At 39.1% G+C, this 26,956-nt stretch overlaps 1 protein-coding gene across 1 annotated transcript in view; it reads right to left on the bottom strand.

Annotated features, from left to right (window-relative positions):
• DDX10 (DEAD-box helicase 10) overlaps positions 1 to 26,956 on the bottom strand; it is a 268,337-nt gene that overhangs the window by 86,805 nt on the left and 154,576 nt on the right. Inside the window, exons 15-16 of the mRNA XM_019469241.2 lie at positions 25,221 to 25,385; positions 14,483 to 14,539 (exon numbers count right to left, since the gene is read on the bottom strand). Of these exons, the coding sequence (XP_019324786.1) occupies positions 14,483 to 14,539; positions 25,221 to 25,385 (222 nt within the window). The remainder of the gene's footprint in view (positions 1 to 14,482; positions 14,540 to 25,220; positions 25,386 to 26,956) is intronic.

A 26,956-nucleotide genomic window follows, 5' to 3' on the forward strand; every position in this document is an offset into this window, starting at 1 on the left:
TTCAGCAAAGTCACAGGATATAAAATCAATGTGCAGAAATCTGTTGCATTTCTATACACCAAAAACGAAGCAGCAGAAAAAGAAATGAAGGAATTGATCCCATTTGCAACCGCACAAAAAACAACGAGATACCTAGGAATAAAATTAACCAGAGAGGTAAAAGATCTATACTCTGAAAACTATAGAACACTTGTGAAAAAAACCAAAAAGGACACAAAGAAATGAAAAATCATTCCATGCTCATAGATGGGAAGAACAAACACTGTTGAAATGCCTATACTACCCAAAGCAATCTACACATTTAATTCAATATCCATCAAAATACCATCAGCATTTTCAGAGAGCTAGAAAAAAAATCCTAGAATCTGTATGGTATCACAAAAGACCCCAAATAGCCAAAGAAATACTGAAAAAGAAAAAGCAAAACTGGAGGCATCACAATTCCAGATTTTAAGCTATATTATAAAGTTGTGGTCATCAAGACAGTATGGTACTGGCACAAAAACAGACACATAGATTAATGGAACACAAAAGAAAACCCAGAAATGGACCCACAACTATGGTCAACTAATCTTTGAAAATACAGGAAAGAATATCCAATGGAAAAAAGACAGTCTCTTCAACAAATACTGTTGGGCAAACTGGATGGCAACATGGAGAAGTACGAAAAAGGACTACTTTCTTACACCATATACAAAAATAAACATAAAATGGATGAAAGACTTAGATGTGAGACAGGAAACCATCAACATCTTAGAGGAGAACACAGGCAGCAACATCTTGGACCTCGGCAACTTCTCACTAGACACACTGCCAGAGGCAAGGGAAACAAAGCAAGAATGAACTACTGGGGCTTCATCAAGATAAAAAGCACAACAACAAAATTAACAAAACTAAAAGGCACACTACAAAATGGGAAAAGACAAATCACAGATCTGATAAAGGGTTAGTATCCAAATTCTAGAAAGAACCCAGCAAACTCAACACTCCAAACACAAATAATCCAATTAAGAAATGGGCAGAGGGGCACCTGGGTGGCTCAGCTAGTTAAGCATTGAACTTCAGCTCAGGTCATGATCTCACGATTTGTGGGTTCGAGCCCCGCAGGGGGCTCTGTGCTGATAGCTCAAAGCCTGGAACTTCCATTTCTGTCTCCCTCTCTCTCTGCTCCTCCCCGCTCATACTCTGTCTCTCTATATATATCAAAAATAAACATTAAACGGGGCGCCTGGGTGGCTCAGTCGGTTAAGCGTCCGGCTTCAGCTCAGGTCACGATCTCACGGTCCGTGAGTTTGAGCCCCGTGTCGGGCTCTGGGCTGATGGCTCAGAGCCTGGAGCCTGCTTCTGATTCTGTGTCTCCCTCTCTCTCTGCCCCTCCCCTGTTCATGGTCTGTCTCTCTCTGTCTCAAAAATAAATAAACGTTAAAAAAAAAAATTTAAAAAAAATAAAATAAAATAAACATTAAAGAAAATTAAAAAAAAAAAAAAAAAAGAAATGGGCAGAAGACATGAATAGACACTTTTCCAAACAAGACATCCAGATGATTAACTGACACATGAAAAGATGCTCAACATCATTCATCATCAGGGAAATACAAATCAAAACCATGAGGAGATACCACCTCACACCTGTCAGAATAGCTAAAATTAATAACACAAGAAACAAGTGTAGGCAAGGACACAGAGAAAGGGGAACCCTCTTACACTGTTGGTGGGAATGTAAACTGGTGCAACCACCGTGGAAAACAGTATAGAGGTTTCTCAAACAGTAAAAAATAGAACTACCCTATGACCCAGCAATTGCGCTACTAAGTATTTACCCAAAGGATACAAAAATACAGATTTGAAGGGGTACATGTACCCCGATGTTTACAGCAGCATTATCAACAATAGCCAACCTATGGTGAGAGCCCAAATGTCCACCAACTGATGAGTGGATAAAGAAGATATGGCATAAATATGCAATGGAATATAACTCAGCCATCAAAAACAATGAAGTATCTTGCCATCTGCAAAACGTGGATGGAGACAGAGTGCGCTATGCTAAGTCAGTCAGAGAAAGACAAATACCATGTAATTTCACTCACATGTGAAATTTAACAAACAAAATAGATGAACATATGGAAGGGCAGAAAAAAAGAGAGAGGGAAACAAACTGTAAGAGACTCTTAACAATAGAGAACAAACTGAGGGTTGATGGAGGGAGGTGGGTGGGGGGATGGGCTAGACAGGTGATGAGCACTAAGGAAGGCACTTATGATGAACACTGGGTGTTGTATGTAAGGGATGAATCACTGAATTATACTCCTGAAACCAATAGTGCACTGTATGTTAACTAGCTAGAAATTAAATAAGAATTGGAAAAAGAAAGCACAACAAAACAACTTGATATAAATGGGATACTATAGTATTTACTCCTTTGTGTCTGGCTTCTTTGGCTCAATATCCATGAAATTTGTCTTTGTTACTGCATGTACTAATAATTCATAATTACATAACATCTCATTATATCTACACACAGAATTTACATATTCTACAACTTGGGTTATTTCCCGAACATGAGGACTGTGAACAGTGCTGCTGTATGAGCATCTTGTAGCAGACATCTCTGCATTCCTCCTGGGCATATACCTAAGAGTGCCAGTGTGGAGCTCCAGGTAGGCACACATCCAGCTTTGTAGACACGACCAGACATCTCTCCCAAGGAGCTGCGCTATTAATCAGGAAAAGTAAAGCTTAGGGGATTACAGTGATTTTGTACCTAAATATACAGTGATCTAGGACAAGAACTAGAGATAAGTTCCAGGTTTCATAATTTAATATCACTCCCTCCTGAACATTGCAGATAATGCTCAAGGCAATCAGGCTGAGATTCATCAGTGTACAATCTGAAGGACAGAAGACCGATCAACTCTTCAATAGTGTCAGAAGACCTCTGTCTGTCAGGTCCTGAGACAGAAACCAGAAGGGTTTTTTAACCTACAAAATTAGGTATATGACCTTAACCAAGTCATTTACTTATGCAGTTTCTGTAGGAAAGATTTTTCAACTGTCAGATGACTGAATGCTTCCAATTATTACATAAGTTGATGAATCAAGGAGGGAAATCTAGATAAAAGCACCCTGAAGAGGATAAAACACTGTGATGGTACCGAAAATCTTTAACAACACCATCAATGAAGAACAAATTCTAGAGTTCTCTTCAAGTCAAGAAATCTTTGGACCCTGTAATGTGTGTATATATATATATATATATATATATATATATATATATATATATATATGTGTGTGTGTGTGTGTGTGTGTCAATAATAAAGAGTTACTAAGCAAAGGGAAAAATATCCCTGCATAAAACACTGCAGACACCTGGCTACAATTTTACCCAAAGAAAGAAAATACTGTATTAAATACAGTAATTAGTTAATGTTGCTGGTAATAGTAACTGCAAGGATAATAATAATAAATTAGCTAATTAGAGCTGGATGGTTACAAAGCATTTCATATATATTTAATTCTTTTAGAGGATGGCAGGGGGAAGGTGTCAGTGAGAAAAACAAGTTCTCAAGGCTATTTTCAGTATATTTGATTATCTCCAGGAACAAATTCTTCCAGCCACTAGTTTTTCTCTTTTGAATACTGCTTACAGCGCTCTCCAACACAAGCCTTCATGGCTTCAAGAAAGGGCTTACAGTAAGCTTGGCTACTCTACAGCTCACATACACCATCATCCCCCCAAAGAGCTTTCCTTATTCACAAGAAAGTATTTTTTTATTCACTAATTTGATTTTACTTTTTTATTACTTTTTTAAATATAATTTATTGTCAGGTTAGCTAACACACAGTGTATATAGTGTGCTCTTGGTTTCAGGGGTTGATTCCCATGATTTATTGCTTACATACAATACCCAGTGTTTATCCCAACAAGTGGCCTCCTTAATACCCATCACCCCCACTACCCCCATCAACCCTCAGCAGTTTGTTCTCCGTATTTAAGAGTCTCTTATGGTTTGCCTCCCTCTCTGTTGGACACTATTTTTCCCCTTCCCTTCCCCCATGGTCTTCTGTTAAATTTCTCAAGTTCCACATATGAGTGAAAACACAGGATATCTGTCTTTCTCTGACTGACTTATTTCACTTAGCATAATACCCTCCAGTTCCATCCATGTTGTTGCACACAGCAGGATTTCATTCCTTCTCACTGAACAAGAAACTATTTCACACAGGACTAGTGGATGTCATAAATACTTAAAAATTAGGAATCAGTTTTATTCCCTCACTGATCTCCAAAATCAGGAATGGTCTTTAGGAATTAGCACAGAACTTATTCCCATTTTCTTTTTCCTGTGTTTCATTTCACTTTTGTTTCTGTTATTCCCTTTTTCCAACTTCCTCATTTAAAAGACTGAGGACAACCTTCTTGTTAAGAAATACCAGGATCCTCTTTCTCCCTGTTCTCCCTGCCAGTAATTGTGTTAGATTCTGACTAAGTGTTACAAGTATGACTGACTCTGTTTACACACCATTCTGTTTATCTCCATCTCTTCTGATAAAAGAAGATATTTAACACCAAACTATGTGCAAGATGACAACCCTACATTTGGTGTGTCATTTAAGAAACAACAAGAAGGTACTATGAATTTAGTAATACAAATTCATATTGTGATCATCTTAATAGCTTTTAGAATACTTTTAGGGGTGCCTGGGTGGCTCAGTCTGTTAAGTGTCTAACTCTTGATTTCAGCTCAGCAAATGAGTTAACAGTCCATGAGTTCGAGCCCTGCGTCAGGCTTTGTGCTGACAGTGCAGAGCCTGCTTAGGATTCTCTCTCTCCCCCTGACTGCCCCTCCCCTACTTGCACTGTCTCAGCCTCTCAAAATAAATAAATAAACTTAAAAAAAAGAGTATTTTTATCAATTATATTACATACGTTAAACAATTATATATAATAAGTTACCTGCATCATATAATATATAGATTACAGATAATTTATTCTTGGGATAGCCAATGTTGGAAATTTATAAGAACTGGAAAAAATCTCTACTGATAACATGGAAAACCCACACAGATTCTTATACCACACTCGGAAAATCATTAAAATCAAGATTTATGGTAATTCTCTAGACCTGTCCTCAGTTTCTAGTATAAATGAAAGGATTCTGAGTTGTAAAGCAAAATCTTAACAGAAAAGGAGAAAAGGACCCACGTGCACTTCTTTCCCCAGTAATTTGGGATTTTTGTTTACTGTAAGAAATTATGATAGTATGAACTCCCAAAAGATAGTAATAGTTTTATTAACAGCCAATCAAAGTTATCATGCACATCATTAGTGAGTAGTAATACATATGAAAATAAAGGTCGATGATTCTAAGCATCAGCTTCCACAGTCATAATGGCCACACATACATGTACACATGCTCACAAGAGTTTCTACAAAGTAGGGTATGTGTTAATGACCACACAATTACCAACTGACTACAAGGATTCAGATAAAGTTAATTTGTTCTGCTAGAGAAGATGTTCCTATAAACCACTAACTCAAATATATAAGTGTCAAATTATCTCTAACTTGTGATTAAGCAGAATAAGGCACAACTGAGTATAAAGGGCATCACAGGGACTGACCTACTCTGTTTTGGTCCAATGTGAAATCAAAGACCTCATGTACTGGAATTGAGCTAAATGACCACCCAAATGAGCAGAGTCCATCAGAGCATTTAATAATACAATGATTTACAAGACACAGAAAGGGATAATATGTATACATACATATGCACATATATACCCACACATGTATATACACGTATGTACGTGTAAGAGAGAGAGAGAGAGAGAGAGAGAGAGAGAGAGAGAGAGAGAGAGAGCGCGAGAGAGAGAGAGAGCACGAACACATGAGCTCTTTTTCTGGCATCTTATTCAAATGTGTTTTGAGTCTATTTTTCCCAAAATTGTATCTGCTTATAACATTTTATTTTACAAGTTTTATAAAAGAAACAACGTTCTTTAAAAAGTATTAAAAGAAATACCTGAATTAGTCATTAAAATTCTGTCTTGAATTAACCTGTTATTTATTGCATTGCAAGTTTAAAAGCAACAAGTCTGACTTGTCTGAAAATTTTTATCTTCTTCTCAAGGTTCACAGCTTGCACAGGATGGGTTTATGATCACCCTTCATCTTAACACCCACTGCACAACTCTCAGTGGTCATGAGTCAGGAGGTAGAGACTGGCTTGCATCTGAGTCCTAGCTCTCTAACAGTCTAAGCACATTTGAATTAGGTTCTAATTATTCAGGCAACCCATGTTCACAACCACCAAATACAATATTCACCATGACACTGCCAACAGTGAAGCTGTAGCAGAATCGCTGTTCTATAACCTTGGTATAAGTTAATGGATTTGTTTGTAGTGGTGATGAATAAACGAGAAGGGGGAAGGAAGGAGCAGCAATCTGAAGAGCCCTGGGTGTCATGGGTGCATTCAGTCTGGCAAAAATTTAAATCAGTAGAGTGCAACTCCACTCTATTCTATGGATACAGTCTCTGTGTTTCAATTTTTTTTTTTTAACGTTTATTTATTTTTGAGACAGAGAAAGACAGACCATGAGTGGGGGAGGGGCAGAGAGAGAGGGAGACACAGAATCAGAAGCAGGCTCCAGGCTCTGAGCCATCAGCCCAGAGCCCGATGCGGGGCTCGAACTCACAGACTGCGAGATCGTGACCTGACCTGAAGTCGGACGCTTAACCGACTGAGCCACCCAGGCGCCCCCAGTCTCTGTGTTTCAAGAAGGCTATGACTGACACAGCATTAACATGTAAATGATAACTTTAAGAATGAATATACCTGCATTTCCTTAAATATTCAATAAGTATTTATAAGCATTTACTACCTGCCAGCTACTAGGAAAACTCTCAATTCCTGATCTCAAAGAGTTTACAGGTTAGCAATGGGAGTCAAAACCACCAAGAATTAAGGCAAAACAGTGTACCAAAGGGTAGTAGGGCAGAAAGAAATGCCTAACTCTGCCTGAAGGGGGCAGGACAGTCTTCAAAACAATCTCTTTAATGTTTATTTTTGACAGAGAGAGAGAGACAGAGTGTGAGCAGCGGAGGAGGACCGAAACAGAGATACAGAATCTGAAGCAGGCTGCAGGCTCTGAGCTGTCACTAAAGAGCCTGATCCAGGGCTCGAACCCATGAACCATGAGATCATGACCTGAGCTGAAGTCGGACACTCAACCGACTGAGCCACCCAGGTGCCCCAGGACAGTCTTCAAAAAGGAAACAGTACCTAGAAGGAAGAAGCAGTGAAGGTGAGGACATCCCACAGAGAGGGGAAATTTGTGTAAAAGAAGTAAAGGAGAATATGGCGTGTTTAACTGATCTGCATGGCCAAAAATAATGGTAATCTACTTCATAATAGTTCATTCACATGAAAAGACTTTATTACTGGGATTATGGTGATTTACAGAAACTAATAGGAAATTAACACTAGTCTGTATCTGCCAATGATTATATATCTAACTGGTCTGTTTCTTAGTACCTACTGTAAGATGAACTAAATGTAGACACTAAGAGCAATTTCATGAGGAAATCTGTTTACGTGTAATTTCTGCTTTAGGTTTTAAGATTCTCATATGTGAATACTCTTTACTGCCTTGGAAATGAGGTGACCGTATGACCCAATGCTTAAGTATTAAGGCTTTGAAGTCCTGTGAAGTAGACAGGAGTCTAGGCTGTGCCATTATCCTAGCCATGTGATCTTGAGAAAGTTGCATAAACTTCCTAAGCCTCAACTTCCTCATTTACAAAATGAAGATAATAATACCAGTTAACTCACAGTGCTATTTGTGAAGATTAAAGCAGTAATGCACAAAGAGCATTTAATCACAGTACTTGTAACATAGCAGGCAGGCAATGAATGACAGCAGCTACTACTGTTATGCTTTACAATGTTCACAAAAATTGTACCCCAAACTCACGTTCCTATTACGATTCTTAGGTATGCTACAGGAAAAAGAAGGGATATTCTTTATAAAAATTGCTTGATATACTTAACACTGGTGCTAATGAAACTTTCAATATTACTTGGGTTTCAGTCTTTAAAAAGTATTGAGATTGTGACTGAGAGCATAGTGTCAATAACTTCCTTATTCCTGTGATACCTTAAATAAATCTAAGAAAATTCTAAACTACATGCACTGCTCTTTGTTATTTCCTATATTGTTATACTGGGGGAAGGGACTTTAAAGGAGAATGAAAAACACACACGTAAGCACCCAGAGACCTGGGGTCTGGCCAGGTTTTGTTGTTATTTAACTGTAAGATCTCAGAAGAATCACCTATTCATAAAGACTCTTCACTTCCTCACATGAAAAATAATGATTTGGAATAGAAGAGTCTTCTCTTCAAAGGTTTGTATTCTGAGATGAGGATAGGGAGGTGGGAATGGAGAGTAAGTGTTTACTGGGCACCGATTTTCATCCAGGCTGAGAAGGTTCTAGAAATGGGTACTGGTGGTGGTTGCACAGCAGTGTGAATACAATTGATGCCAAACATTATACTTAAAGATGGTTAAAATAGTGAATCTTATGTGTATTTTATAGCAATAAAAAATATTTTAAAAGAATTTTTAAGTTTGTGCCTGTATCCCAGCAAGCCATTCACTCACCCATTCAGTCAGTCATCAAATATTTATCGAGAGCTCATCAGGAAACAAGCACTGTGATGGAGACACCAAGAACAAGACTTAGAGCTGAGCAGGAAGACACACACACAGACACGTATCCAAGGAAGAGCCATGAACCATCGGATGCTTTATACAGGAGAATGGAGTGCAAGTTATAAAAGCAGAAGTCCATTTTACCTGAGGTGATCGGAAAAGTCCGCATAAAAGGGAGAACCCATAAGCTGAGTCTTAAAAGAACACATGTATTCACCATGTGGAAGAGATCATAGCCAGCAGGATTCTTTCTCCCATACTTAACTTTAAATCTTCACGACTAGAGAACAATTCTCTGACAAGTAAACACTGAAACTATCTCTCAAGTGATCCAAGATAGTTAAAAGTTCAAATTTAGTAATCCCTTCTTCTTCATCACCAAGAAGGATAGAGAAATAAAGAGAGAGAGAGAGAGACAGAGAAAGAGACAGAAGAGAAAGGAAAGGTAGGGAGGGGTGGGGAAGAGAGAAAAAGGAAGGGAGTGAAAAGAAAAGAACAGAATCATTATATTAATATTCCCACAAACCAAACCAACACTAGAATCACAGTAAAAGCTAAACTTCCTTGGGTATTCATTGTTCACTTAGGTAGATATTAATGGGAAAAAAGCATGTCATCTAAAAGACTCAGTGCTATTTATTTAAAAAGGAGAAGGACAGCATAATGGGCCTTATAATAGCACTAAAACAAGGTACTATTTGAGCAATTTGCCTAGAGAAACAGAATGACTCATTTAGGGCACCATTAAATAAGTGATTATATCAGAGCAGCAGAGGGCACCCTAGAAAGGTTCAAGTCCCTTCAGATGTGAGAGCAATTTACTTTCACAGAGGACCTTTGCTTTCGCTGGGAACTGGGACTATAAACAAACTTATGTTTCCATTATCTTGTTTTTAATTTTATCAAAAGTTCTTTGGTTTAAAATAAACTGACCCTCTAAAGCCCTTGAAATTCTAACTGTATTAAAAACAAAGAAACGGACCAGTAAAATTTCAATACTATGAAATGCCAGAAAAAAAAAAGGAGGGGGGGTGGTGGATGGAAGGTTTATATGAAATACACAGAATGAGGAGAAATTTTCCCCAAAATTAAAATTTTTAATTTAGTGTCAGTCAATAAAACACTACCAGAAAGACATAAAAACAAAGGCTTAGGACCTAGGAATGACCATCACCAACATTTATTAACTTGTATTAGTAGCTCTGTAAGGAAAGATAACCCTTTAAGACATGGGAGAAAACAAAAGAGTTATCCACGAATGTTGAGAAAGGCTGTGGATCCCTATCAGGAACTGCAGTGAGTACAATGCATACATTTTTGTTAGGTATCTCGGCTCAGATCAAGATTACATGGGACCACGAAAATGTAAGCATGATTAAAAGTGACTATGTCATATACACCCTTCATTTTATATGTGGCGAGAAGCCAGAAAGGGAAATGACATATCAGGGGTCACCCAGCAACAATGGACACAGCCTACCTTCTAGTGTCAGTTCAGAGGTCTACCTTAACTCATCGGATTTGCTATTAGTCTTTTCTATGAACAGCTATTAGCCCACATATATAAATCAGGTTTCTTTTAAAGAAAAACAATATAAAATAAAAGGGGTAAAGAGTAACACACTGAAGCAGCATGGGGCAATAACAGTAACAGGATCCAGAAAGCTTGAGTAGACATACTATTTCTACCACCAACGAAGCCAGTGATGGGAGTAAGTCATTTACTTGCTGTTAGCCTTAATTTATCTGAGTACTGCTAAAATATTAAGTATATATTTAAGTAGAACCATTATTTCAAATAAAAGCTTAGTATACATGAAGAAAAACATGGAGCTGCTCTGACTGAAGTCAAAATGGTAGCCCAGAGCCCTGCCCCGCATACCTCCAACAGACACCTAGGCTATTCAATGTACTACTTAAAACTCAAACTACTGGAGCAGGTCAGTGGAGGCCATACTCTTAAATGTCATGAACCAAGAAATGTCCAAAAAGATTTTGAAGGATTGACTTTGTCGAGAAATGATGATTCTTAAAATCATCATTATATTTCATAAATAAAAAGACAATCCAAAGCAAAAACAATAGAATGTTCTACCAAAGTGAATAAATGCAGCTTTGCTATGTGAAACTATCAGTGGCTAGAAAAAAAAGATAATTATAGACCAAAAGATTAGAAAATCACTCCAGACCATCTCTCAGGTCTACTCATGTTCTAAAGTTATACAACTCCTATTTCTTTGCATCCTATGTCCTCAAAGAAATAACTGAGACCACCTGAGGTATCCAAAGAACTGTTTTCTAAGACTACTATTTGTTAAGCAAATAAGTAAAGTGTCCCAGGGTCACTAAAGTTAAAAAAAAAAAAAAAAAAGCAATAAAAACTAGAGAAAAATTAAGCTAAAGTTTACTAGTATAAAACTTCACACTCATAGGGCATTTTAGTTATTTTAATAGAACTTTCCCCACACCTAAAAAATAACAACTACCAAAGCATGTGTAATATACTCAAGCAACACCTAACTTTCCATTGTTTAAGTGCCTGTGAGCTATTTCCTACTCTTTATTCCTTCATAGTCATTGTTCAGTTTTATCAACCTCATACTTGTTTAATAAATTCTACTTTCTTTTCAAAAGCAGCATAGCACAGAGATATTTCCGGGGATCTATTTCTTCAAGTTTCAGCACTGTTGTCCTTTTCTTTACGTTTCTGCATAATCACTGCAGACACTGGAGGTTAGTACAAGCACGTGTGACTATCAGAGTAACAGGAGGGAAGCTGAAGGAAGGGGTGAGGCTGCATTTCCAGGATTATGGAACCTCCCTGAACCTCAAGAGACATGTGGTCTATTGATCACTGCTACAACTGCTTGTTTCATCTCTTAGCTTAAAATTTCTAAGTTATAAGAACACACACATCCTGTCAAAGTAAAAAGTCCATTTTGCAGTTCAAATATTTCTCTGCTGAACAAAGTTTTGATACTCACAACACTTCCATACTCCAAATCATTAAGTACTGGGTTCCCAGAAAATCTCAAGAGTTTGAAGTTCATGTTTCTTTCCTACTCTTGGCACCGCACATAACATTTTCTAGGCAAGTCGTACATCTGTCTTTTAACAAAGAGTTGCATCAGAATGCTGAGAGGTCCATTCCGACTGGGTTTCACTGCACTCCATCTTTCAAGCAACTTTTCCTAGTAATATTTTCTATGTCGGAAGAGAGAACCACCAACCATCATTTATAAAACTGAAACCACACATTATCATTAAGCTTTCACCTTTTTGGGAAATAAAGACAAATCCATTAATTTTCACTTGAATGCTTTTTTTTGCCAGTTAAAAAAAAACGTATTCTGTCTTCTATGTTCCTCCTTGTATGGCATGGTATTTGCCAAATGGAGCACAAAACCAGGCACAAAGAGCCATGGGCATCTCCCTTTCTCACACAGTCAGTGGCCTGCAGACTCTTCACAGAGCTCTGGCCAGGTGACATTACACGTCCTGGTACAGTAGGTCTGAGAAGACTACTTCCTCTCACCACTAAGGCATCGTCTAGATATCTTGCAGGCTGAGTAACTGAAAGATGCTCTAGCCTGAAGCTGAACAAAGGGCCTCAGAAGACAGAGCCACAAGTCACACAATGATTACATGGAAACATACTCAAGAGGGGATAAAATCTACTCTAACACTGACTCATCCATCATTTAAAGCACATGCACAAAGACAATAAGGAAATCTGGTAATTCACACCAGGCATTTCTTCTTAGACATTACAGAAGATAGGGCCATCACCCCTTTTTACACCGTCTCTCTAAATTAGATCTTCTGGTTCTATTTCCAAAGGGCACCTGAAAAGCCACGAGAATCTCCATCCTGCCGCTTTCATTTGAAAAGAAGCAGGGCACAAAAAGGTTGACCCAAGCTAACTCCTCAGGCTCCGACGGTCAGCCTGAATCTGCCACCGCTGCCAGCCCTTGCTGTCTCACGGGAACGCTAGAGGCCTGGCTACAAACAGCCGCTTGCCCCTCTGCTAGAATCACTCCTACAGGAGGCCTGCCGCCTCGGAGCACGCAGTCGAGGTTGTGAAAGGGAGGCGGTTCTACCACCCAGAGCGGGAGTGAAGCATACCCTCTGTCTACTGAGCACTTCTGGCCGAGCAGCAGAGCCATGGTGGCCACAGAGCCTCTTCTGTTTGTTTCCAGGATGAGCCTTACTGGTCAGACAGAAATGAGGTGTCTTCCTTTCTTGTCACATGCCAGGAAACAAACAGATGATGAACATTTACGGGGGTAGAAAGTGGAAGGGTGGGCTGAGCTGGAGGAGTGCATTTTAGAGAACTGCCCCAATAGAAAAACTGAACTGACAGTGTTTCCAGCTTTAGGCTTAGTTCCCCGCTGGCACAGTACCAAATCCAAACGCATACACCAACTCCCAAAAGAATAAGAGGCACAAGAGGCAGGCCCACAGGTGAGAGCAACTTCTTATGACTTAAACCACTACAACAGGTGAAGCACACATCGTCAACAACAACAACAACAACAAAACATTTTAGTAATATACACGAATATGTGTGAATCCACACAAAGGAAATACAGTAACCAAGCTTTCTTTTGGCTCCAGATTACATCTTTCATTTCATAATTTTACATGCAGAAAAGAGAGCTTCTCAGTGAAATAAAGTAAGTTTAGTTTTATGATGAACATGCAATATTCATAAATATCAAATGCATTTGTTAGATTTAAAGTTTTCTTCTTAAATTTAAATTTTTCCCACGACAGCCCCTAAGATGTAATTTCTATGCCGTGACAGTTCACGTCTGCATTTTAAAAGCATATGCAGAATCCACCACCTGATTTCGCAGTCAGGCCACACACACAATGGCTCTCGTTTTCGGGCACGTCTGAAGACAGAGTGATATTTAATACTGAATATAAACAGTCTTTTCATCTTACTCTGCAGAGTAATTGCTTCCCACTTCAGAACTATAAAATGAGTTATCATCTCTGACTTGTTCTCTAAGTGCTATGGCCAGCATGGAAAAAATGACAAAGAATATTATGGGCTTACTCAAGGGAGTCAGATCTTTGCTAACTGCCAAGAGGAAATCATGGCTAGTCAGGCATAGCACAGTGAGATATGGCATGAGAAATGACATACGTTACTGGGTCCTGGTTCTAGCAAATCATTTGTGCTCAATGACCTCAGAATGTAGAAGCTGAACCATTCTCAGTGTCCAACACACCAGATAAAAACTATAGCTGCACATGGATGGTGTTCACAACAGTACGTACATAAGCGATACTATGCTGTCTGTTTATAGGATATACTAAAGGTACCCGATACGGAGTGCTCTCCCCTAGCTTCTAGGAGTTGAAGTGAAGCAATCAGTGCTCTCAGAGTCATCTACTATGAAGCTGGGTCCACACAGCTGTCTGCCTGGTCAAAAGACGACAGAGTGTAAAATCCTGCCAAGCTTGGTCCACAAAGCCAACCTTCTCCCGTATTTAATAGGCACAAAATAGAATGGGAGAAGGTGGCGGGAGCAGTAGGGCAAAGGCCAGCAAACAAATTATCTTATGCATTTTTCATCCTGCATCACAGAGGAAAGAAATAATTGGAGAAAGTAAATGACAAGGACACGTGGACTTATATCCAATTTGAATGTCATGATATACAGATAAATATAAAAATGCATATGGACAAGCAGAATATTTAAATCCCATTCAGTGTTACCAACATTTTTCTCATAAAAAATATCAATCCTTACCTTTGCTTGTCTCTTACTGGCTTCTCTTCTGGCTTCCCTTTCCTTCAGTCTTTTCTCCTACAAGAAGAAGGGGGAATTAGCAGCATATAAACTTTGATTACATGTAAATCAGACTACACATTCTTGACCTTTTTTTTTAAAGCCAACTGATACCTGGCATTCATTTTTCAATAAATACTTACTGAATGCCCTCGATGGGACTGGCATAAGTTATCATAATCATTAAGATGTGGAGACAGACCACAGTTCTACCACCTGCTAGCTGTGCAATCTGGGGCAACTTATTTGCATTTTGTAACTCTCATTTTCTCACTGAAACATGAAGATAACAGGAACACACATTTCCTAAAACTGGTGTTAAGAATTATATAAAATACTATACATAAGTGCTTAGCACAATGCCCAACGTATAACTGGTACACAATCAATGTCAGCTATTAGAATAAATAGGAAAAAAATGCATTCATGGTATTTCCCTTTTCCTCTATCTAAAGCAAAATCTATAAGGATATGAAATCTGTTATTAGAAAAGTGGCTACATTTTCTCAAACAGATAACAACAGAAATTCATTCCTACAAAGCTTGTTATTTTATTATATTGTTTTATAATTGCTCCATTCGTTTTCCAATGATCGTAAGTAGGCACAAAACACAACACTGACATTTTTTAAAGTAAGGAAAAAATTAGTATGCACAATAAATTAGTATGCACAATATTAAAATTCAAAACAAAACAACCCAGCTAAAGTTGAAAATAGTTTTCTTTTAAATAAAAACAACCTCTTTTTCCCTTCAAAAACAAAGTGTTAAAATAATAAAAAGGCTCGTCTTGGGAAGCCTGAGTGGCTCAGTCGGTTAAGTGTCTGACTTTGGATCAGGTCATGATCCCACGGTTCATGAGTTCGAGCCCCATGTCGGCTCTGTGCTGACAGCTCGGAGCCTGGAGTCTGCTTCGGGGTCTGTGTCTCCCTCTCTCTCTGCCCCTCGCGTGCTCACACTCTGTCTCTGTCTACAAAACAGGCTACAAAACAGATGAAAGTAGCAAAATAATATTAAAGAAAAGGATTTACAGCAACTAATCATCAGGCTTAGTTTGAGAGTTGGCTCTAGTTTGTGGATGCACGTATCTGTAATACCATCCCTCTTCTCTCTTACACACACTTCAGTTCTATGTCCTACAAAAAGAAGTTTCTGGGTTTTTGAAGGTCACAGTGACTTTCAAGTGCTATGCTGCTCAAACTTATTTTAAAACTAAAGCTACATAAAATATAGGCGTGCAAAACATCAAATAACGAGAGTGATGAAACTGAACTTTTATAAAAACATATGCCCATTAACACACCATTATTACATTGTATTTCTTACAAACACTAATACCTCTGAATTAGACAGCAGTATACTAGGCATTTTACATATACTTTTTAAGCTATTTAAAAAAACTTTGCAAGTATTATTCTTTCCATTTTATAGATGAAAAAACTGAACCAAGGTGATTAAGTAACATCTGGGATCACGCAGCCAGCCAATGATGAAGCTTAGACTAAAACCAGGTCTAAGGAGCCAACATCCTCACTCTCTCAACCCCAGGACACTTCCCCCCTTCCCTCCTTCAATTCCAGCACACCTCTCCCCACTCTCGCCTCCATTAGAAAGCATACTTGTTTTGTGGATGCATAGTGTTTTTGTCTTATCAACATGTTTAAGACAAATATTCCATTTCTTTTTTTATTAATAATGGTCTGCTACCGTATGTGTCTTTTCATCCTAATAGCATTTTTCCCCCCCCCGATAGCATTTTGTGGACATTATCTAATTAATTTTTGCCAGTCTCTGTGCAGAGGGGGAAAAAGAAGATAATTAACCACATTTAACAGTCACACAAATTTTTGTTGTAATTATTCAGTAACTGGCCTTCTCCCAACGCATTAGAGGATCTGAAAATGGCACTTCAAAGTTCCAAACAATAACCTCAATATGTTCACATCGGAAAAACCCTTTCTATTCAAGTAAACATAATTTCCACTCTGGCCCTTTTCGTCTAGTCATTTTAATCTAGCAGAAAAGAACATATTGACAATTTTCCACTGCTAAGGAACTCCAGTATTACTTCATTATCGTCAAGGAAGGACATTGTAAATTTCAAATTTTACCTGGCCATCAGAATTCACATGGGCATACAAACGGGCTAATTTTTCCTTGTAACATTTCTACCACAAGTCCCAGATGCATGAGGGACATCCAAAACCTTTAAAATAGGGAGTGACCACGAGCAGGACATGGAGCTTAAGTATAAATAAAAAGAACTTTCAATACTCAGTGAAACATAAGGAAAATTAGAAAACTTTTCCTTCTTATCTTAAAAAGCTATTAGCACTCTACCTGAAAAGAGGCAGGAGTAAACATCAGTCTTCAAACAGAGGAAAAAACAGAAAGTAGAATTTATGGTAATCCAAAACTTAGGAAATGGATATAAGAAGAAAGTACATTTTTTCCTTTACTAAAGCAAGAAAAAATTTCTTTTTAAAAATATATACATATGATTTATAGATGTTAAAAATGACAAGACAAAAAGATAAAGGTTGGAGTACAATGACTTTTATTTTAATAAAATAATTAAATTTTATTAGACTGAGCAATTGAGGTTCTCCATCTCTTAATTTTTTGTGGTTCAAATGCTTCAAATCCTTTATTTTCCTATTTCATTTTTGAGGACACATTGGTAGCAAAAGCTATTTTATGCCACACAAAAATAAGGCAACATCTTATCTTTAGTCTTACCATCCTACAAATGATTAAATGTAAGAAGAGCGTGAAATTCAATAATAGAAACCAAATACACAAGGGATAGGAAAACAGAAAAATCACATTTCAAGGTACAAAACACCCTCTTTACAGATGTTATTATACCTCTTCTGGCTTCTCACAAACTATAGATCCCTAGCTTCCAGAAAAGCAAATACCATGAAGTATGAATTTCATCAGCAGACAGGACTACGTTATTTAAATCATTTCATTCTACGGCAATCTTGGAAATTCACAGATTTGGAAATACAACTCAGGAGCTAGTGGAAGCATAAGCTATTTGAATGAGTATCAGGTGACTGTGTCAGTTTGGTAAGGAATCAATTTCCCAGCTGTCAGAGAGAGCAGCAGGAAACATCTATCCTTCTTTCAGTATTACATGAACCTCTTTTTCAGGGAAGAAAATTGGCTCAACAGAAGTGAATAAAAGAATGATTACAAAGATTTCTGGCCCTGAAGACACCCCCTACCCTCCAACAACAAAATCCCAGTTAACCTAAATCCTTCCCAGGGACTCCGAACAAAGCAAGGTTCTCTGATCTGTTCCCTCTTCCGTATATAAATCTGTAACAACTCCAACAAGGATATGAAGACAGGGAGAAAAGTAAGTATATCTGGAAACATCTGCTGAGCTACTATGTGCCAAGCCCCATGGTGGGCTTCTAAGGGTTGGCCAAACAGTCTAGTTCCCCTGGTCTTTTTAGTCTATGACCTGGCCTTGTCAGACACATTGATTACATTAGCACCAAGCTCCGCCCATGTTCCTTAACCACAATCTCCAGCCATTAACCATCAATCTAACCACCACCACCTCACCTCTCCAACATCATATGGTGTTTAAAAAAAAAAAAAATCGCATGATCCCACTTTATTTCAACAATAAAAAATAGAGATGATAAACAGCTCAAACACTTGCCACGCAGTTGATGAGATCTATGCAATTTTGAGTATTTAAATGTCTTATTTTGGATGCTGAATATGAAGGAGGGCCCATGTATCAAGCTGCTGAACTGAGTATCACAAAATGGCATAAGCTCTCTAGAATATAAAGAGAAACCTCTCAGGCAGACATCTCTAAATCAGAAAGGTTCCACAGTAACGGGCTGGCTCCTTTTCTAAATAGATTTTTTTTTTTAATGTTTATTTATTTTTGAGACAGAGAGAGACAGCATGAATGGGGTAGGGTCAGAGAAAGAGGGAGACACAGAATCTGAAACAGGCTCTAAGCTCTGAGCTGTCAGCACAGAGCCCGACGCGGGGCTCGAACTCACGGACTTGGAGATCATGACCTGAGCCAAAGCCGGACACTTAACCGACTGAGCCACCCAGGCGCCCCAGGGCTCCTTTTTTATAGTACACTTTGTTGTGATGGTAGTAGGAAGGGCTGAAACTGGAAAAGGGATGGGGATATACAAAAAGAGGATCTCCTTTCCTCCCCTGAAAGTAAGCTTTATTCATTAAGTCCAATTTGGAATTAAGCACCAGATGTTTAGTCCCTTATTCTCATGATGACATTGCTGACAACAGTAAAATTTCTTAAGGTCATCTGAGCCAGACCAGTCTTCGACAAGGCCTTAGGCTCTTAGACTCACAATTACTTAAAAATGGACTCTGGTGCTAGTAATTATATAGATACTGAATGAACACTCAAGCAAAGACATTATTAGTACTGGGTCCTAAACTAAGCTACTAACCACCACGCTTACTTTATTCCTTAATGTATTTGACAACAATGGCCTTGCTCTGGAAACATGAACAATTTCCATTATTTGTCATTCCTTCCTCAAAATCCTCCACTCCTATTCTCACCCTTTCATTCACTGTTTCAGAGTTAGCTGTTGTAAGAGAATGCCTGATGGTTTAAGGTAGTTCAAACAGAACGAATAGTTAAAAAAAGAGTCTGTAGAATAACAAAGACCTTGGGGTAAGAGTCCCAGGCCTGCCATTTGTGACTCATGGGACCATGGAAAATTACTTGATCCTTCCTTCTAAGTCTATTTTATCATCTGTAATTTGAAGCTAGCTCACTTTTCTCAGAAGTTAACTGTTAGCACTAATTCAATAACACATGCAAAGCACAGCACTGCAGATGCCTGATTACTGCTCCCCTCCTTCCTGATATCATATACATTTATGTTTTAGATACGTGGACTCAATGGCAACTCAATTCCGTGTCAACAAAGACAAAAATGAAACAGACTTCCTGAAAAGTCCCTGGGGCACCTGGGTGGCTCAGTTAAGCGTCCGACTTCAGCTCAGGTCATGATCTCGCAGTTTGTGAGTTCGAGCCCCGCGTCGGGTCCTGTGCTGACAGCTCAGAGCCTGGAGCCTGCTTCGAATTCTGTGTCTCCCTCTCTCTCTGCCCTCCCCCAACTCGCACTCTGTCTCTCTCAAAATATTAATAAACACTGAAAATAAATGAATAAATAAATAAATAAAAATAAATATAAATAGATAAATAACTAAATAAGTAATAAATAAAAGGTCCCATGGGGCGCCTGGGTGGCTCAGTCGGTTGAGTGTCCGACTTCAGCTCAGGTCACGATCTCGCAGTCCGTGAGTTTGAGCCCCGCGTCGGGCTCTGGGCTGATGGCTCAGAGCCTGAGCCTGCTTCCGATTCTGTGTCTCCCTCTCTCTCTGCTCCTCCCCCGTTCATGCTCTGTCTCTCTATCTCAAAAATTAATAAAACGTTAAAAAAAAAAAATTTAAAGGTCCCTTTAACTCTTTTCTAACCTTCCGTTCACGCTAGTAGTACCATCTTCGCAAGCAGTCCAAGCCCCATCCTGGCACGGCTGTGTTATCTAAACCTATAATCCAAAACCGATAAAGCACTCAAAGCAAATTTCCAGGGAATGAAAGAGAACTTCATGTTGTATTGCTTCTCTCCACTCCCAGCTGTTCTAGCGGATATTATCAGCCTAAATACAAGTTATCTTCCAGAGCTAAGAATGATGACACACACCACAAAGCAGATTTTCACTCCATTCAAGTAAAAGACGTCTTTCACTGACGTGATCCACAGCCCACCTTTGAGGGTTCTGACTGAATGGCAAGAAAACACATTGTTTCCATGCAAATGTACTGGTTTCGCCTTTAGGGTATACTAGTTTACTAATGGCCTATATGAAAAAATTATAGCTCCTGCTATAATCTTACTTGTGATGAGTGGTTTCAAAAGGTTCAACACAGAAAAGAGTAACAGGCCTAGTTAAGTACAGCTTCCTATGAGCCGCCAGGGAAAGGTGAGGATTGGAATGGTCTCAGAAAAAAAAAAAAAAAAAAAAAAATGAAGACTCAGCAAAGATAAATAAGGCTGCCGACTCAGTGACCAGAGCAGTTACACAAGGTCCCCTGACGTCCACAGCGCGGGCAGCTCGGAGTTCCAGGAGCAGGAAGCTAAATTTACTCCCAGGGACACAGTACCAGCTCTTTTGTTTGTGTTATAAACTAGTTAAAATTCTTGTTGCTCAGCTTCTAAACCTTTAGGACAAAGAAGATATTTACTTGAGCCACAGTAGAAATTACAGAGCTTTCAGAGTTTGGTAGATGAAAATATGAGTCAAGAATTGGTCTGTCAGCACGAAGAGTGACAATGAACAGCAGAGTCCTGGACCACAGAGACTGGGAGCACGTTCAAAACCAGGGGCAGAGCTGGTAACTGTAAACAGCAGGAGCAAACAACTGCTTCAAAATCATTAAGACAAAACCCACAGATATTAAATGTTACCCTTTTAAACCAGAATATAATCGTGAAACATTGTGAACATGCTGAAAGCACATTCCTAAATTATGAAAACTCCTAAAATTGACAGGTATTTTTAAAAATACAGATTTTGTGGGGCACCTGGGTGGCTCAGTCAATTAAGCGTCCGACTAATGACTTCGGCTCAGGTCGTGATCCCAGGGTCATGGGATCAAGCCCCGTGTCAAGTTCCGCACCAAGTGTGGAGTCTGCCTAAGATTCCCTCTCCCCTTCTCCTTCTGCCCCTTCCCTGCTCACACTCTCTTTCCCTCTCTCTAAAAAAAATAAAAAATAAAATAAATAAAATACAGATTTTGTAGAGTTTTCTTTTTACATGTAAGATTCTTTTAGGCACATCCCCTACTCAATTTTTTGTCAAGTTTCTTCATCTCCTTCTATCTTAAGTAAGTAAAGGTTATCCCCAGACCCTAAGTTAGTACTTCAAGAGTTCTTTAGGGACATACGATTCTTCTCAGTATTCTTCCAAAGAAATAACAAAATTATGAGGGACGACTTCAAGGGAAACATAATTACATTTGCCCAAGGTAAAACCTTATGCTAGAAGAACTAAGCATTGTCATTACAGTAAGTAATATACTCAATTAGGAAAAAAAAATATGATTTCAAAACCAAAAATGTATTCAGATAAGGCAATTAAGATAAAATAATCTGTGCAGGACTGATAATATGTTTCATTTCTAAAATAATATTTTAGTAACCACTGGAAAATAAGCAAATAAGAAGGAGGCCTTATCATCAAGGTAGAAACCCTTCTTGTCAGCAGGAAAAGATGACCAATTAAAATTCCATTTTCCAAACAAAAAGGGGTACTTTTATTCCCATATCCTCCCTATACACACAGAGCCAGAGGGGCCCCCTGACCATCTGGCAGGAACTCCCATTTCCCTCCTTTACACAACAAGACAGTGCAATCCAAACTGGTGACTGGGAATCTCACCCGGACCAGGCAATGCCAGACTTAGGGCTCAAAGGCAAGGACTCCTCCTTATCACATTCTTCCTGCCAAATAAGCCAAACGTTCAAACTTGCCGTGTCTTCGAGGCAGAAATGCAGTCCACGGCAGCCTGGTGCATGGCTGACCTGAGCACCTGCACTGTCTTAAATATGCCATTATAATAAACTTACTAAGTCTAAAGTGCTCAAACATGATATCTTCTAATTTAATACACAAATACTTACATCTGTGTAAGTAATAATTTCTACTGATGCAAATACCGAGAAAGTAATCGTATCTGATTCAGATAGCATTTACATTCAAGTTGAACAGACAGAACACTATTTTAGTTATTTCCTTGCACTTTTTTCAGGCTACACAACATTTTCAACTTGTGATATGGAAAGGATGCCACGGGTTACCTGTGTGCAGAATACAGCCATTCTGTGCAAAATCACCAGCTGTGGCTTCCTGTTAAAGACCCCTATCTATTTTAGTTAGAAAGGTACTGACTTTGAAACTAGTAGTATGTGAAGTTCTTGTGATTTCTTTCACAGCTGTGTCAGCCCAAACTGCTCTGTTCAACCTTGCCATGAGATAATCACAGCGATAGCTTAAATATCATATGCTACTTTTAACAATGGTGCAAAGAAAATGAATTATTTAAAAGCACAAAAGTAACTGAAGATGGAAATGTGCAGAACAATCTACATATAGTATACTTACCTTTCTTGTAACAAAGGGAGAAAATAAGGATCTGTATTTATTTCTGTTTACTTGCATTTGCATAAAGAAACGGCCAGGATACATTAATAATTAATAAAAATAGCTACCTACAGGGGTAGGTATAAGTGAGAATGACAGGCATCGGCAGAAGCAAGATTTCTCAACATTAGCTTTTGTATGATCTTTATTTTAGAACAATGTGAATATATTATTCATTTTGAAAATGTTAACGTAAAAAAAAAGGTATAAAAAGCTTTTGTGCAGTGATGGAATATCCACAGTTAACTGTGGTTTAATTATAATCTTCCAAGAGACAGAGAAACTCACGTATTTTAAGTATTCTCTCCTCACAAAGCCTAGCACACACTGTGTAATAAATGCACAATTAGTCAAACTGAAATTAAGTTTCTAAAGGTTTCAGAAAAAATATTCCACAACCTGGATGCAGTAACTTCTACACATGAGAGGAGGAAGGGAGGGGGAGACAAGAAAGGGCAAGAGTGGGAAAGCTTTCCTTTATGTAAATGCCTCCTGCTGCCTTTACTGCTGGCTAGATTTAAAAATATGGGGCGTCTGGGTGGCTCAGTCAGTTAAGCGTCCAACTTCAGCTCAGGTCATGATCTCCCAGTCCGTGAGTTCAAGCCCCACGTTGGGCCCTGTGCTGACAGCTCAGAGCCTGGAGCCTGCTTCTGATTATGTGTCTCCCTCTCTCTCTGCCCCTCCCCAACTCGTGCTCTGTCTCTCTCACTCTTAAAATGAATAAATGTTAAAAATAAATAAATAAATAAAGTCAGTCGGTCAGTCAGTCAGTCAGTCTAGGGGTGCCTGGGTGGCTTAGTCAGTTAAGCATCCAACTTCGGCTCAAGTCATGATCTCACGGTTCATGGGTTAGAGCCCCGCATCGGGCTCTGTGCGGACAGCTCAGAGCCTGGAGCCTGCTTCGGATTCTGTGTCTCCCTCTCTATATCTGCCCCTCCCCAACTCGGACGCACACACACACACACTCTCTCACTCTCTCTCTCTTTCTCTCACTCAAAAATAAACTTAAAAAAATAAAAATAAAGGATAAAGGTCCTTTAGTTCAGTCTCCCGAGATAAGTACTCTAAGTGAAGTGTAAGCTGAAACGTGACACACTGCTGGCATTCTTAACATTATTAAAAATTTTAATAACATAATTAGTGCTAACTTTCAACTTAAAGTACTGTAATAAACAGCAATGCATGAAATGTTTTGTTTGTGTGATAACATTCTGAACTGCAAACAGTATATCTGAGGTTCATCTGTTCCCCACATTTCTGGAATGACTTTTTCACCTGTATTTCCATCCCTGAAGCTATCTTCAATGTCTGCTTCTTTTTATTCATCAAACGCTACTGCAAAGTGGCATCAAAGCTTGAAGGAATGAGAACCACTGTTCTAGAAAAGTTTACTGAGCCACTGAATCGTTATAAGGTCAAACAGGAGTCAAAAAACACAAAAATCCTTCTCAGGATGTAGTAATGTCCACATCCAAAGGCTTACAAGTTCTTGACCCAGAATTTCATATTATGGCAGACAGCCTTAGCCATGATACTATGTTCCCCTGAAGTCATTCCTGTCTCAAGGGCATGCTAGAGAAACATCCTTAAAGATGTTAAATCTGTCTTATTTCATTAACTAACTCATTGATTTAGAGAAATACCCACTTTTATGGGAATTAAGTAGTCTGAGAAGACAGTAATGTCACTAAGTGACTGGAATGGAGTAGTCCACTTCAGGGATAACAGAAAACTGCCAAGTGTAAGGCTAACAGTGCACATGCTATAGCACTCTCTCTTGAACAAGGTTAATTACTTTCTTTCTTTTTCTTTCTTTGTTCCTCTATCTCTCTTTCTTTTCTTTTTTTTAATACACTAAGTAAATCTTCCATGCATTATCAACTAACTGCTATGGGAAGAAATTCAATGATAAAGTTTAAGCTGAAACATTAATGTCACTTAAACAGGTCAATGGTGAACAGCCTGTGGTACATCCACACCGGGTACTGATACACACAACAACCTGGGTGAATCTACATAGAATTCTGCTCAGTGTAAAATGCAAATCTCAAAAGGCTACATACATATTACGATGCTTTAGTTACATAACATTCCTGAAATGGCAAAAATTCTAGAAATGGAGCACATGGGATGAGAGAGTAACAGAGTGTATTACTTCTTACAACAACATGTGAAATTATAATAATCTCAAAATCAAAGCTTTAACTAAAAAGAAATCACTAACATTATTTGGGTTACCTCAACCAAAAGCAGATGTGGGCAATGTTCTCAGACACCAGTGACTCCACAAAGATTCCACCAGCAAAATCAAAAAAGGAGACCAGATAAAATGACAAAATATCCACAGAAAAAGAAGCGTTAGAGAAAGCAAAGAAGACAGTAACATGGTTACTGATGAACAACTAATAAATATCTAGATATATTTAGGGACATAGTAAATATCACTCAGTATTAATCCAAGATGGAAAACTTACCCGATGCTTTGCCCTGATCTTCTTCCTATACTCTTCTTTGTCAAATTTGTCCTCTTCCTGAAGCCTTTCCTTTGCTTTATCTAAGTTGATGCCCCCAGTGCTGTCCTCCTCCTCTTCGGCATCCTTGGAGACAGACTTCTGCATCTGAGGCCACTGCTGAACCGACTGCAGGCAGGGAAAAGGTTTAGTATGGTGCACGAAACAGGGAACATCAACAGAAAACCATTTCCCTTTGCAGAATGATTTTGAAATGGTGTATTTTCCCACTTTCTGCCTTACAACCTATATTTCTTCTTTATTTTTTTTCTAAATGTTTGTTTGAGAGAGACAGAGCATGAGTGTGGGAGGGGTGGAGAGAGAGAAAGAGAGACACAGAATCCAAAGCAGGCTCCAGGCTCTGAGCTGTCACTGCAGAGTGTGGCGCGGGGCTGGAACTCACGAACTCAGAGATCATGACCTGGGCCGAAGTCTGACGCTCAAGTGACTGAGCAACCCAGGCGCCCCACAACCTATATTTCTTAAGCTTTCTAACAAACTTTAGAATTGAAGTGGGCAGGGGCACCTGGGTGGCTCGGTTGGTTAAGCGTCCGACTTCGGCTCAGGTCATGATCTCACGGTCCGTGAGTTCGAGCCCCGCTTCGGGCTCTGTGCTGACAGCTCGGAACCTGGAGCCTGTTTCAGATTCTGTGTCTCCCTCTCTCTGCCCCTCCCCTGCTCATGCTCTGTCTCTCTCTGTCTCAAAAATAAATAAACGTTAAAAAAAAAAAAAAAAAAAGAATTGAAGTGGGCAAACCCGCAAAAAAGACTGTCCCGGTCAGGATAAAGTAACGCTGCCATGATCCAGTGACGGCAGGATTAAAGGAAAACGTCATGAAATACTTTGGAGGAAAACGTAGTTGCTTCAACATCATCTCAAACAGTGTTCTCAGTGTGCTGTGCTCCACCAGCTCTGTTCCAAATCATCTCTGCCAGCGACTGCCAACACCCCCATCACTTCTCTCACCATCCTCTGTGGTTTTACTTCCCTGTTCTTCTGACTAGAATTTACCTCCTTGAGGGCAGTCATCTATCTTGTTCATGTACTCTCAGAGCCCGGTACAGTATCTGGCACATTATCAGATACTCAGAATTGATCGATAAATCACCTAGCAGCCAGTACTACACATAAAGACTAAAATAACTAAGCATAGAAAAAAATTAGTTTAGATTTCAGGAGCTGGCTCAAATCTATGGAATTTACACACACAGTTTATGGTTAGGAACATGGTAACACAGAAATCAGGGCAGTGATCTGGAGTGAGGGGACCTGGCTTAATGTCCCAGCTTTTCTGCTAGCCCGACTGCAGAATCCTGAATAAATTCCTTCATTTCTGGGCATCTGGGTCCTTTTCTGAAAAATAAGAAAAGGTCTGGTGGACTCAGTAATCTTCCAGGCCTAACATTGTAAAATTCAAGACAATTCAGACAAAACCTATTCTCTTATTTGAACGAGTAATTGGTTGCCAGAGGATTTCAGTAGCTGCCACCGTTTTGAAAGGCTGCTCATGAACGTGCAAAGAGAAGCTGTAGGCCTGCGCGTCACAGGTATCGCTGCCTCCTCTCACTCCTGTCACCGCCCACTGCGGCCATTCTTCCAGATGGGATCCCCGCAGCAGGGACCAGGGATCACGAATGTCACTGCCTGTGCAGCCACGATGGGAGGCCACGGACAATGAGAAAGGAGTGAGAGGGAGCAG

Source organism: Panthera pardus, unplaced genomic scaffold (assembly GCF_024362965.1).
Source record: "Panthera pardus isolate Hobbes unplaced genomic scaffold, ASM2436296v1 HiC_scaffold_12, whole genome shotgun sequence".
Taxonomy (NCBI): domain Eukaryota; kingdom Metazoa; phylum Chordata; class Mammalia; order Carnivora; family Felidae; genus Panthera; species Panthera pardus.